Source organism: Cotesia glomerata, unplaced genomic scaffold (genome assembly GCF_020080835.1).
Source record: "Cotesia glomerata isolate CgM1 unplaced genomic scaffold, MPM_Cglom_v2.3 scaffold_34, whole genome shotgun sequence".
Taxonomy (NCBI): Eukaryota; Metazoa; Arthropoda; class Insecta; order Hymenoptera; family Braconidae; genus Cotesia; species Cotesia glomerata.
The window spans coordinates 21,293-34,000 of record NW_025403951.1 but is presented as its reverse complement, the minus strand read 5'-3'; the positions used below and the strand labels follow the sequence as shown (position 1 = coordinate 34,000).

The 12,708-nt window shown below is 29.3% G+C and overlaps 2 protein-coding genes and 1 long non-coding RNA gene across 4 annotated transcripts; all 3 read left to right on the top strand.

The window, feature by feature from the left end:
- Nucleotides 1-3,541: 3,541 nt before the first annotated feature.
- Nucleotides 3,542-6,327, top strand: LOC123274424. Its single transcript, XM_044742030.1, has 5 exons — nucleotides 3,542-3,915; nucleotides 4,005-4,188; nucleotides 4,257-4,458; nucleotides 5,532-5,717; nucleotides 5,827-6,327. Exons 1-5 carry the CDS (start codon nucleotides 3,839-3,841, stop codon nucleotides 6,000-6,002), a joined length of 825 nt encoding a protein of 274 aa, XP_044597965.1. The 5' UTR covers nucleotides 3,542-3,838; the 3' UTR covers nucleotides 6,003-6,327.
- A 3,043-nt stretch (nucleotides 6,328-9,370) lies between these two features.
- On the top strand, nucleotides 9,371-10,560 carry LOC123274425. 2 transcript variants are annotated; one of them, XR_006511513.1, is made up of 4 exons: nucleotides 9,371-9,560; nucleotides 9,688-9,777; nucleotides 9,888-10,034; nucleotides 10,116-10,560. It is a non-coding gene; the product is annotated as an uncharacterized LOC123274425 (long non-coding RNA). The 2 variants fall into 2 exon arrangements; XR_006511512.1 differs by having other exon boundaries at nucleotides 9,371-9,777.
- A 369-nt stretch (nucleotides 10,561-10,929) lies between these two features.
- Nucleotides 10,930-12,675, top strand: LOC123274430. The gene has a single exon (XM_044742036.1). The coding sequence runs from the start codon at nucleotides 10,930-10,932 to the stop codon at nucleotides 12,673-12,675; it is 1,746 nt and encodes a 581-aa protein (XP_044597971.1).
- Nucleotides 12,676-12,708: the final 33 nt, after the last annotated feature.

Genomic DNA, 12,708 nt, shown 5'->3' with positions numbered 1-12,708 from the left:
TTTGGATTACTTATCCAGTTGACCGAGAAAAAAGTTTACTTGAACTGTCTAAGAATATAGTTTATCCTGGCGGCTCTGAACCTGCTGTATTTGTATGTATACTGTGTATACTGTGTGCTCATACATTATCTTAAGACCTTGAGTCTTCGGTGTATATACGATGTATACACTATGTATTTGTGCTATTGGTACACGGTGTATACTTGTTAGATACACAATGCTTCGACGGTGGTTGTTAGTGGTAAAAATATGATACCCACACAATGTATACATTGTGTGTGTGTGTTAGTGGTGAATACACGGTGTATCGATGGTGTATACACAATGTATATATGGTGATTATCAGTGGTGTTTACACTATTTACACACTGTAATTACTTTTTTTATGATAACTTTACAATTTGCTTATGAATTTCGAATCATTTTATGCGAAAACTTTACGGGATTTCATATGTGAGCCATATAATAGTATGTATCTCACTTTGAGATCGACATGAAACCCGTGAAAAAATGTTCTGGTCCAACCTGATATGTCTGTATATGGCTGTATCAAATTTTTTGATATAATTATATCAGGCTTCATATGGTCTGATACCATATATAATTTTTAATATCTCCTGATATGAGCTGATACGGCCTGATATGGAAATTGGCCATATCAGGTCTTACATGACTATATCAGGCTTGGTATAATTTGATATGCCCGTATGATGTTTTGATAGGTTCTGATATGGTTTAATCTCATCTGATATGACTTGATAAAGGGTATATGCTTTGAAAATTTGATGTATTTACTTTGTAAGAATATTCACTGATAGGCCTAATACTATCGAAAGAAGTGATATATATGTTTTTTCGGAATAACTCCAGAATTCCTCGTTCAATCAATTCAAACTTTAAGATTTTTTATGAGACTGAAAAAACTGTGTTGTATGCCGCCAACCACGTGAAAATCGGTTAATTTACTCAAAAGTTATTGTGGTTTGAAAATTCAAAAAATAGTGTTCTATGAAACTTCTATCAGACTTTTGAGCTCGAAGAGCTCAAAAACATTGTAAGTGCAATTTTAAGCGCCTAGGTATGGAATTAGCGAAAAGTTGCAGGGATAGCCTTCAGAGTCAACTGTTTTCCTGATTTTTCTTTTTTAATCAATATATTTTATAGTGGAATTATGATACAAACTATAAAATTAGTCCAAAGTTTCTATTAAAAAAAAAATTTTTTTTTTTAATGTCGGGTTTTATTAAATAAAATAAATTTTTCTTTTAATCAAAGAATTAATATTTCTTTAATTATTCTACTTTTTAATAAACTTATACACTTATAAATTTTTAAAAAGTATAAATCATTAATTGGTAAAATTTTATCATATTGATTTTATGAGCAAAAGAGCGACCACAAAACTAAATAATTACCATTTTCTATTCCGTTTAAAAAATACAGAAACAGAAATATATTTTTTATTATTAAAACAATGATATAGAAATTATGTTTACAATTGTTTAGCACGCTACGTCAGGCCACATAAAAAATTTCTATTTATGAATGATTTTTTTATCATTTAATATCAATGCTGGTTAATTAGTTAGGTATTATTAAAATCGATTGAATATTATAAAAAAACGTTAATAATAAATAACAAATAACTTTTGAAAATTAAAAAAAAAGCGTTTTATCAATAATCTACCGAGTTTTAGAGCTCGAAGACCTTAAAAGCGCGTAAGGGTTTAATCTTTGACTCCAAAATAGTATTCAATCTACATTTTTGAGCTCGAAGATATCAAAACACCGTAATGAACAGAATTCGTAGCGCATTTTGTTAGTTATTAACGAAAAGTTGCAGAAAAGACCTGCTGAATAAGAAATAATTTTTTTCAATTTCACAGCGAAAAAAGCAATGAAATGTAATAATAATTATTACTACCCTTGCAACCTCGAGCGAACCGTTTATTTACCGTTTATAAACCGTATCCGTGATAACACCGTTTAAGCACCGTTTATAAACTGTTTACTCGCCGTTTATTTGTTCCATTCGTTAACGGTTGATAAACTGTGATTATACGATTGTTATACCGTATCTAAACTGTAAATTAACAGTGAGTAAACGGTGTGCATACACAGTATTAAAACTGTAAATTAACAGTGAATACACGGTATATTTACATGGTAAAAAACCGCCATTGAAAATTTTTTTTTGGAAATATAATTAATAATCAGAATAATGATTTTTAAGATAAAAATCTTTATTTTAAAAAATATTTTTATTGCTAAAATCGCATTTGTCAGTTAACAATTTTTTTTGCAAGTCAACATAAATATTAAGAAACTATTTTTTCTTTCTTTGAAATCCTCATTTTTATTGCTCTGTATGAATATGACAAAAAAAATTTTTATATCAATTTTTTATTCGTTTTTTAAATAAACGATTTGATATAAAAGAAATGAATTTTAGTGCTAAATTTTTCTTATATATACTATAAAAATATCCAAAAATGGTTTTCTATCGTTTTTTAAGCAAATACGAAAAAAAAAACGCAAGATCGAAGCATCAGAATTTTTATAATTAAATAAAAAATATAAAAAAATGTTTTTGCTTAAAAAACGATAGACCATTTTTTTATATTTTTATAGTATTTGAAAGAAAAATTTAGCGCGATAATTCATTTTTTTATGATTATAACAAATCCTATTATAAATTTTACATGAAATGTATAACAAATATGTGTTGCAAACTATTCGTAATCTGATTGGTTAAAAGTAATTATACTATACACAAACGACACAAAAATATATACAAATGATTTTTTACATGTAAATAAACATGTACATGTACATAACAGTTCACCTTTATGTTTTATACTTAAGGTTGCACTTGCATCGTAAGATTGTATTCTACATGTAAATACATGTATACATGCGCTGTACATGCACATAAGAGTGCACCTTCATGTTTTATACTTAAGGTTGCACTCGCATTGTAAAATTGTATAATAATAAACAATAAACACATTAAGGTGCAATTTCATGCTGACGCTTGACGCGGATTTTCAGCGTCAAACCTGATCACGTGGTACGATTTCGACAAAAGTGCCATCTGCATAAATTTTAGCGTCAAAACTAAAAAATGTTTAGTTTTGACGCTGGAGCTATGAGCGTTGAAGTGTTAAAGCTGAAAGTTTATAATCGAAGTTGGTAGTAATCGATATATCGAAAAATAATAAGCAAGAGGATAAAAGAATTTTTGTTAGAATTAAAAAAATAAAATATAAAAATATAAGTGGCATGGAATACGTGGAGGTAGTATTGAAAAAAAAGTTGTCATTTAATTTTAATATATAGGAGATATTTTGGACATGAAGTAACTTTTGAGAGAGCATTGAATAGTTCATACTTACGTATTTAGGGTGCTGTAGTGACACTAAAGATCTGGGGACTTTGGGCATTTTTCCTAGAGAATTATGTAAGCCAATAGAAATGTAGAATAGGAGCCAATAGAAACGTAGAACGACACAGCGGCACCTTTGCTTGCTTGTACTATGACCCGATGCTTTCTTTCCCCTGAATACGCCGACGGAGCAATATCGCTCGTTACATCGTCATCGATCTGATTCTGATTTATTAGTTTAAAACGTGCAGGCAGAATCTGATTATTAGTTTAAAACGTGCAAGCAGAATCTAATCCGATTATTACTTTAAAACGTGCAAGCGGAATCTGAATATTATTAGTTTGAAACGTGCAAGCAGAATCTAATCTGATTATTACTTTAAAACGTGCAAGCGGAATCTGAATATTACTATTAGTTTAAAACGTGCAAGCAGAAATTGATTAAATCGAACCATGTCTTTGCAATCAATTATTGCGTCCTTTACGGATGACGAGGAAATTGACGAATGGGTAGCCGGAGACGATAGTGTGTAAGTATTTTTTAATTTTAATATAAATAAATAATGAATAATTAGTGTAAAAAAATTTTATTGATTTAATTTGTTTTTTTTATTTTCAGTGAGCTAAAAGGATACGTGGATGCGATTGAGGGAACAAAGTTGGTAACATCAGCGAAATATCCGTTGGCAAAGCCTGTTCCGCTTTACAAGATCATCATCAATAGCGCGGCGCAAAAACGTGTGCGTGTAGTGTTCTGGGGGGCAGATGCCACAAAAAACTCACCGCTAATTCATGACGGAACTGTAAATCTATAGTTATTAATTATTTTTTCACCATATAAATAATTTGAAATTTTTTTAATTAATTTCAGATTATTGAGCTGAAACGCGCTAAAGTAACGGTCGGGAATCCACAATTTAATAATCCGATGCACCGTATAGAACCCTTAGAGCTATACATCACAACAGCAACAAAAATTACCTTTTTTGAAGAAAAGTATGTCCGCCAAGCTATACCAGTCCAGATTCTGGATATGCCACTAATATATTATAAAGAACTAGAAGCGACAGTCCGTAAGTTTTTAATTTTGATTATTATCCTAGCTCAATCCAATAAATGACTTTTTCTGCAAAAAATTAAATTTTGGAAAACTTTTATTCTGAAAGATTTTTCTTGCGGCTTATATTTTGACATCAATTTGAAGTTTAAGGTCTTTTTTTAACAAGTGAAGCTTTAGCTGATTACGAGAATCAAAATATTAAATTTACGGCTTTTTCATTGGTCCTAGCAAAAAATTATCAGTACCTTTTTTTTAGAAAATTGAATTTTTGACATCTTTCGTTCAAAAATTCTTTCATACGACTGATATTTTGACATGAATTTGAAGTTTAAGGTTTTTTCTTAACCAGTGAAGCTTTAGCTGATTACGAGAATCAAAATATTGAATTTAGGGCTTTTCTATTGGTCCTAGCAAAAAATTATGAATACCTTTTTTTTAGAAAATTGAATTCTGGTAATCTTTTAATCCAAAAATTTTTTCATACGACTGATAATTTGACATAAATTTGAAGTTTAAGGTATTTTCTTAACAAGTGAAGCTTTAGCTGAATACGAGCATCAAAATTTTGAATTTCGGGCTTTTCTATTGGTCCTAGCAAAAAATTATAACTACCTTTTTTTTAGAACATTAAATTTTGGAAATCTTTTATTCGAAAAATTTTTTAAAACGACCGATATTTTGACATAAATTTGAAGTTTAAGGTCTTTTCTGAACCAGTGAAGCTTTAGCTGATTACGGGAATCAAAATATTGAATTTAGGGCTTTTTTATTGGTCCTAGCAAAAAATTATAAGTACCTTTTTTTTTAGAAAATTAAATTTTGGACATCTTTTAGTCGAAAAATTTTTTAAAACGACCGATATTTTGACATACATTTGAAGTTTAAGGTCTTTTCTCAACGAGTAAAGCTTCAGCTGATTACGAGAATCAAAATGTTGAATATTGGGCTTTTCTATTGGTCCTAGCAAAAAATTAGAAGTACCCTTTTTTTTATAATATTAAATTTCGACCATCTGTTTCTGAGTTTGTACCATTTTTTTTTTGCAATCTTGACCTATATTAATCAATTTTTTTCTGCAACAACCAGGTGCCCAAGGTTATTTGAAGCAGGAATTTGATCCCATCAAATCATATGGGACAACGACCGGTGCCGGTGTTATTGTTGACGGTGAAACCAAACTGCCGGTCCGAATCAAAAATTTCGATGCCTTATCTACTCGAATCCCACGGGGGACTTTCCTCCAAGTCGTTGGAGTTGTTACTACTAATACCAGTAAGATTATTCATCGATTTATGCTTTTTTTATACCTTTATTATATTGTATTGTCCTATTTAATCTATTTTATATTGATTCTCATTTATTCTACTTCATTTTTCATTAGCTGGACCGCCTTATCTGACTGTGGAGTCAATGGCCGATGTTAAAATTTGCGAGGAAGTCGCGGTATTGTCTTCTGATGTACTGAGTCCGATGGGCCGACGTCCTCCTAGCAAGAGAAGAGGCGATTTTGATTCTGAGGTTTTGGAAAAGGCAAAGCTTGCCAAGAAGATGGAATAAATCCAAAACTCCACGCGGCTTACCGACTTATACTTTTTTTTTCTTTTATAAATTTTTTAATCATTTAACTTTTTTAATGACATTTATATATCGTAGATTGGGCTACAAAAAGTTTCTTTTTTTTCACTATTTTTGTTCTTTCACGGAAAATTCCAAAACTGGCGGAATTGCTTATGCATGATTAACAATTTTTAATTATTTTTATAGTATCGAAACATAGTTTCTTCGCACTTCGTTTCCTTTATATTATTTTTTATGCTTAAACTGATAACAATTATTTTTTGGTTAACCTGATAAAAAGAATACGGAGTTCGTCTCCATTTATTGTGATGATAATTATAATTGAAACCTAAAGTGACCTGAGTATTAATAATTTCCAATCAATAGTAGAAGGAAATATAAACTAGATTTAAGCTATAGTTGTACGACGACTGATTAGGCTATTTGTTAATTGATAAGAAAAACAATGAAGATATGATACAGCCCTGATTAAAAAAATGGATTGAAAAATATTCAAAAGTATTGAACCTATGCAAACTGTATATTTATATATACATACAATATAGATATACAGTTTGCATAGATTCAATAATTTTCAAAACTTTTGAATACTTTTCAATCCATTTTTTTTATCAGAGAGTATAGTGATAAAATTATAATACTAATTAAGAAATCTACGTCATTAATCAATATAAATTATGTATGTACAAGTAATTAATATCAGGTTACCTATTAATAAGTAATAATTTATTTAACGTTATTTGTATGTGTGGCGGATAATGTTCACAATTGTCGTTCAACAAAATACAAACAATAAAAAACCTTTGAAATAAAAATAACTGTAAACATTTTTGTAAGAAATTTAATTTAAGGCATTTTTTATTCCAAAAATTTTTTCATACGACTGATATTTTGACATAAATTTAAAGTTTGAGGTCTTCTCTTAACAAGTGAAGCTTTAGCTGATTACGAGCGTCAAAATTTTGAATTTAGGGCTTTTCTATTGGTCCTAGCAAAAAATTATGAGTACCTTTTTTTTAGAAAATTAAATTTTGGAAATCTTTTATTCTAAAAATTTTTTCATACGACTGATAATTTGACATAAGTTTGAAGTTTAAGGTATTTTTTTATCAAGTGAAGCTTTAGCTGATTACGAGCATCAAAATTTTGAATTTAGGGCTTTTTTATTGGTCCTAGCAAAAAATTATAAGTAACTTTTTTGTTAGAAAATAAAAATTTGGACATCTTCTATTCCAAAAATTTTTTCATACAACCGATATTTTGACATAATTTTGAAGTTTAAAGTCTTTTCTTAACAAATGAAGCTTTAGCTGATTACGAGCATCAAAATTTTGAATTTAGGGCTTTTCTATTGGTCCTAGCAAAAAATTATGAGTACCTTTTTTTTAGAAAATTAAATTTTCGACATCTTTTATTCGAAAAATTTTTTCATACGACTGAAATTTTGACATAAATTTAAAGTTTAAGGGCTTTTCTTAACCAGTGAAGCTTTAGCTGATTACGAGAATTAAAATATCGAATTCAGGGCTTTTCTATTGGTCCTAGCAAAAAATTATAAGTAACTTTTTTGTTAGAAAATAAAAATTTGAACATCTTTTATTCAAAAATTTTTTTCACACGACTGATATTTTAACATAAATTTGAAGTTTAAGGGCTTTTCTTAACAAATAAAGCTTTAGCTGATTACGAGAATCAAAATGTTGAATTTAGGGCTTTTCTATTGGTCCTTGCGAAAAATTATAAGTAACTTTTTTTTAGAACATTAAATTTTAGACATCTTTTATTCAAAAAATTTTTTAATACGACCGATATTTTAACATAAATTTGAAGTTTAAGGTCTTCTCTCAACGAGTGAAGCTTCGGCTGATTACGAGAATCAAAATGTTGAATTTAGGGCTTTTTTATTGGTCCTGGCAAAAAATTATTAGTACCTTTTTTTTAGAAAATTGAATTTTGGAAATCTTTTATTTCAAAAATTTTTTCATACGACTGATATTTTGACATAAATTTGGAGTTTGAGGTCTTTTCTGAACCAGTGAAGCTTTAGCTGATTATGGGAATCAAAATATTGAATTTAGGGCTTTTTTATTGGTCCTAGCAAAAAATTATAAGTACCTTTTTTTTTAGAAAATTAAATTTTGGACATCTTTTAGTCGAAAAATTTTTTGATACGACCGATATTTTAACATAAATTTGAAGTTTAAGGTCTTCTCTCAACGACTGAAGCTTCAGCTGATTACGAGAATCAAAATGTTGAATTGAGGGCTTTTCTATTGGTCCTGGCAAAAAATTATAAGTACCTTTTCTTTAGAAAATTGAATTTTTGACATCTTTCATTCTAAAAATTTTTTCATACGACTGATGTTTTGACACAAATTTGAAGTTTAAGGTCTTTTCTCAACCAGTGAAGCTTTAGCTGATTACGAGAATCAAAATGTTGAATTTAGGGCTTTTCTATTGGTCCTAGCAAAAAATTATAAGTGCTTTTTTTGTTAGAAAATTACATTTTGGACATCTTCTATTCCAAAAATTTTTTCATACAGCCGATATTTTGACATAATTTTGAAGTTTAAAGTCTTTTCTTAACAAATGAAGTTTTAGCTGATTACGAGAATCAAAATATTGAATTCAGGGCTTTTCTATTGGTCCTGGCAAAAAATTATAAGTACCTTTTTCTTAGAAAATTAAATTTTGGACATCTTTTATTCGAAAAATTTTTTCATACGACCGATATTTTGACATAAATTTATAGTTTAAGGTTTTTCCTTAACAATCGAAACTTTAACCAATTACGAGAATCGAAATGTTGAAATTATGGCTTTCCCATTGATCCTAGCAAAAAATTATCAATTACATTTTTTTTGATAGTAAATTTCGGGCAACTTTTATTCTAAAATTTTTTCGGTCGTTTTCGGTCTTTCATTATCTTCACGTCCTCATTGTACTTTTCTTTCGGTTCGTTCGTTGTTTGTCAAGTTGTTTCATTCACTTAACTTCTCTTTAATTTTGTTTCTTATCAAATTTAAACACTTTTATATAATCATGACGCATGCGCAAGTTGATTTTATTACACTCCGGTGCTGTCGCCTTTAAAATATAGAATGTACGAAGAGTTGGTCAACAATAAAAATAATAATAATATTCATAAAAATATTATTTAGTTATTATGGATTCTTCATTGTTCTTATTTTTGTTAAACTCCTCGTATTATCAATATTTAGAAGGCGATAGCACTGTAATGTGACTAAATTAATTTGCGCATGCGTCGTGAATATTAAAAGTCATTAAATTCATTAGATAGGAAACAAAATCAAATAACAATATAAAGATAGTAAAAGAATCAAACAAACAATAATTATTGACGAGCAAATAAGAATAAACGATTTGTTTATTAAAAAATAATAAAAATAATTCTTTAGTCGCCAGTGTCACTTAGGTATTTACTGTAAGATTAAGTTTAAGGCATCATACACATGAAACAATAATGTAATTCTTATCGAAAGGCTCTCTGTAGAGGAATCTTATAGTCAATAATTAGTAAGTCGAAAAAAATAACAATACGCCATTATTTAATACCTATCCATAGCTGATGATAATGCTGTCATTAAATTGTTTAAATAATTAGATCAAGTTGTATAATACCCAGTGAATTTGTTGTTTTTAGCCGTGCATCTTATTGCTTCGTTGTTTCGATTAACCTATTTTATTTGGCAACCGACAAATTGTTTAATAATTATGAAGTTCTCGTGTGTGTGTAAGTATTCGTATTTCTTTATTCGTAATACACGTTGATAATCCGCAATATTAATATTATCGTTCTTTCCATTGATTGAACATTTTTAATAATTTCTTTGTGTTCCACAGGACGTCTGTTTAGCCTCATCGTATAACAGTTATAAACAATTATCATACTGTCACACAGTATTTTCATCAATAATTATAAGTTGTTTACCACGTAAAGTATCAGCCTTAAATTACTACGTAGAGAAAATTAGACCAACAAACCCCGAGGTAAATAATATTATTAAAAAAAGTTTTCTTCAATGTATAATTTCTATTTTCATTACATTTATTTAATTTTTTTTATTTTAGGTTCAGCTAACCTCGGACACCAACCATACATACATAACGTCGTTTAAAGAACCCTAATTGGAATCGCAAATTACAATCAGAAGAAAGAAGTTGAACCATTTACATTAACCGAAAACAAAGTATAATCTAAAACACAAAGCAATTTCAAAACCAAAACCAAAACCATAAAAATAACCATAACCATAACCATAACCATAACCAAGATTAAAACTGGAGAAAATAATAAAACCATAATCAAAAGAAAAAACTTATACTATTAAACAATTTATTAATTGGTAAATAGTAAACAGATATATAAACTAATAACGAATTAACAGAAACAAAAGCAAAAGTAAAAACAAACAAGACAAAAGACCATAAAATATAAACTATATAAAATCAATTATTGAACGATCTAAATTGGGTTCCAACAATTCACGAAATTTATTTACATTAAATCGTTGTGTCAAGTCAATAACAATATATCAGTTTTTTAATATTTTATATTATTTTAAAAGAGTTTTTATTCTTGAATATAAAGAATTATTTTTGACTTATCTATTTTTAATTAAGCATTTAATATGTAATTGTATTTTTTTGATATTGTTTTTCTGGAGTTCATAGAGCTTTTATAAATTCAAAGTACAGTAATTTGATTTCCAACACTGTTTTAATAATTATCTTATGTAAACATTGTATTGTGAATAAAAATTAAAAAAATAAATCTTTGGGAAATTTTCTTGTGCTTATTAATTCAATATACAACTGACATCTTTTGTCAACAAAGACGATATTAATCACCTTTTTCCTTCTTATTGATAGCTTTCGAATAGCAATGGGTCGCAGAAAAATTATGCGTACAGCAGCTGAAGGAGAGTGTATAAAAAAAAGTCGGCGTGAACAAGAAAAGGAAAGAATACGTCATCGAAGAGTCGCGAACATTCAGTTACAAAATCCAAACGTCAACGATGTTCCATTTTCAGATCGTCTTACAACAACAAATATTGCTATCAATATAGAAAGCGCAGATGTAAGAACTTTAGAAACTGTAAACCGCCCTTTAAGTCCCACTTCTTACGATTTCGTTCACAATTTAATAAATAATCCGGGAACATCTAATAATTCATCGTCTTCATTTACATTTATAGAAAATGATCCTGAAAACAACGTTACTATTCACGATGCTTCATTACCATCGGAATCTCCATCACAAAAAAATTCTTATTCATCGGTTAATTCATCATTACCTACAACTACCGAATACCGCTTTCAAACTTTTGACCATGATTACTGTTCTTCTTCAATATTAAATTGTAATACGGCTCGTATGTCTTTTGCGGCTACAAATTCATCTCCTTTACCATCTGAAGATTTTCCTAATCAATATTTTAGCTCTGATCATGATTATTGTGAAAGGTCATGTCCGGAATCTACGTCCACACAATATCGTCAATTTGATCATAATTATAGCATGCCGAACGAATATTCTGACAGTACGATTCCAACAACCGAAAATTTCAACGGAAATGCTCAACCATGGCAAATGAATAACAACATTAATAGTACACAAGAATATTACATAGGTCAAATGAATGTAAAATGTCGTCATTGTAATGCGAAACATTTTGTTGCCGAAAAAGTAGCTAATAAACACAATTCTTTTAATAACTGCTGTCGTCATGGGGAAGTAGTCTTAGAACCACATCCAGAATTTCCGGAATTATTAAAATCTTTATTTTTAGGAAATCATACAAAGTCAAAAAATTTTTTCGAACGCATTAGGAATTTCAATAGTTCATTTTCATTCGCGTCTTTTAATGCAAATTTGACCAATTTTTCATCTCAAAGATCTGGACCGTATTGTTTTAAAATACAAGGACAAATTTATTATCAAGTGAATACATCATTATATCCATCCTCAAATGAATCTCCCAGTTATGGACAATTGTTTATCATAGATCCAACTGAATCAGCGCAGTATAGATCTGAGAGAAATGTTGGTTGTGATGTAGATCTTTTACAGGAAATTGATTTAACACTGCGACAATATAACATCTTCGCACAGTCATATCAGATGATGAAAGATGTATTGCAAGATAATTCAACAAATAATTCAGATGGACAAGTAATTGAACCTGAATTAAATTTACTCTTTACTCTTAAACCTGGTATGGATGTGCGACGTTATAATTTCCAGAGAGTAAATGAAGTTGCTGCGGTGTTTTCAACTACGGCAGACGGTGAAATTCCCGATTCGTATGTTACCATTCAAAATAAAACTACCAAAACCTTCCAATATCTAAGTACTATGGATCCAAACACTGAACCTTGGGTTTATCCTCTTTTCTATCCACATGGCAATCAAGGTTGGCACAAGTCGATACCGTATAAGATTAAAACTAATAGAACTGTAACTCGTGCGGATTATTATAAATATAAATTAGCAATTAGGGACGATTTCAATGTATTTCTCATGGGACGTCGATTAACGCAACAGTGGATTGTCGATAGTTATGTAAAGATCGAAAAAGACAGATTGAATTATTGCAAATTCAATCAAAAGAAATTGCGGGCTGAATAGTATCAGGGCTTGGTAGACCATTTACAATCACGC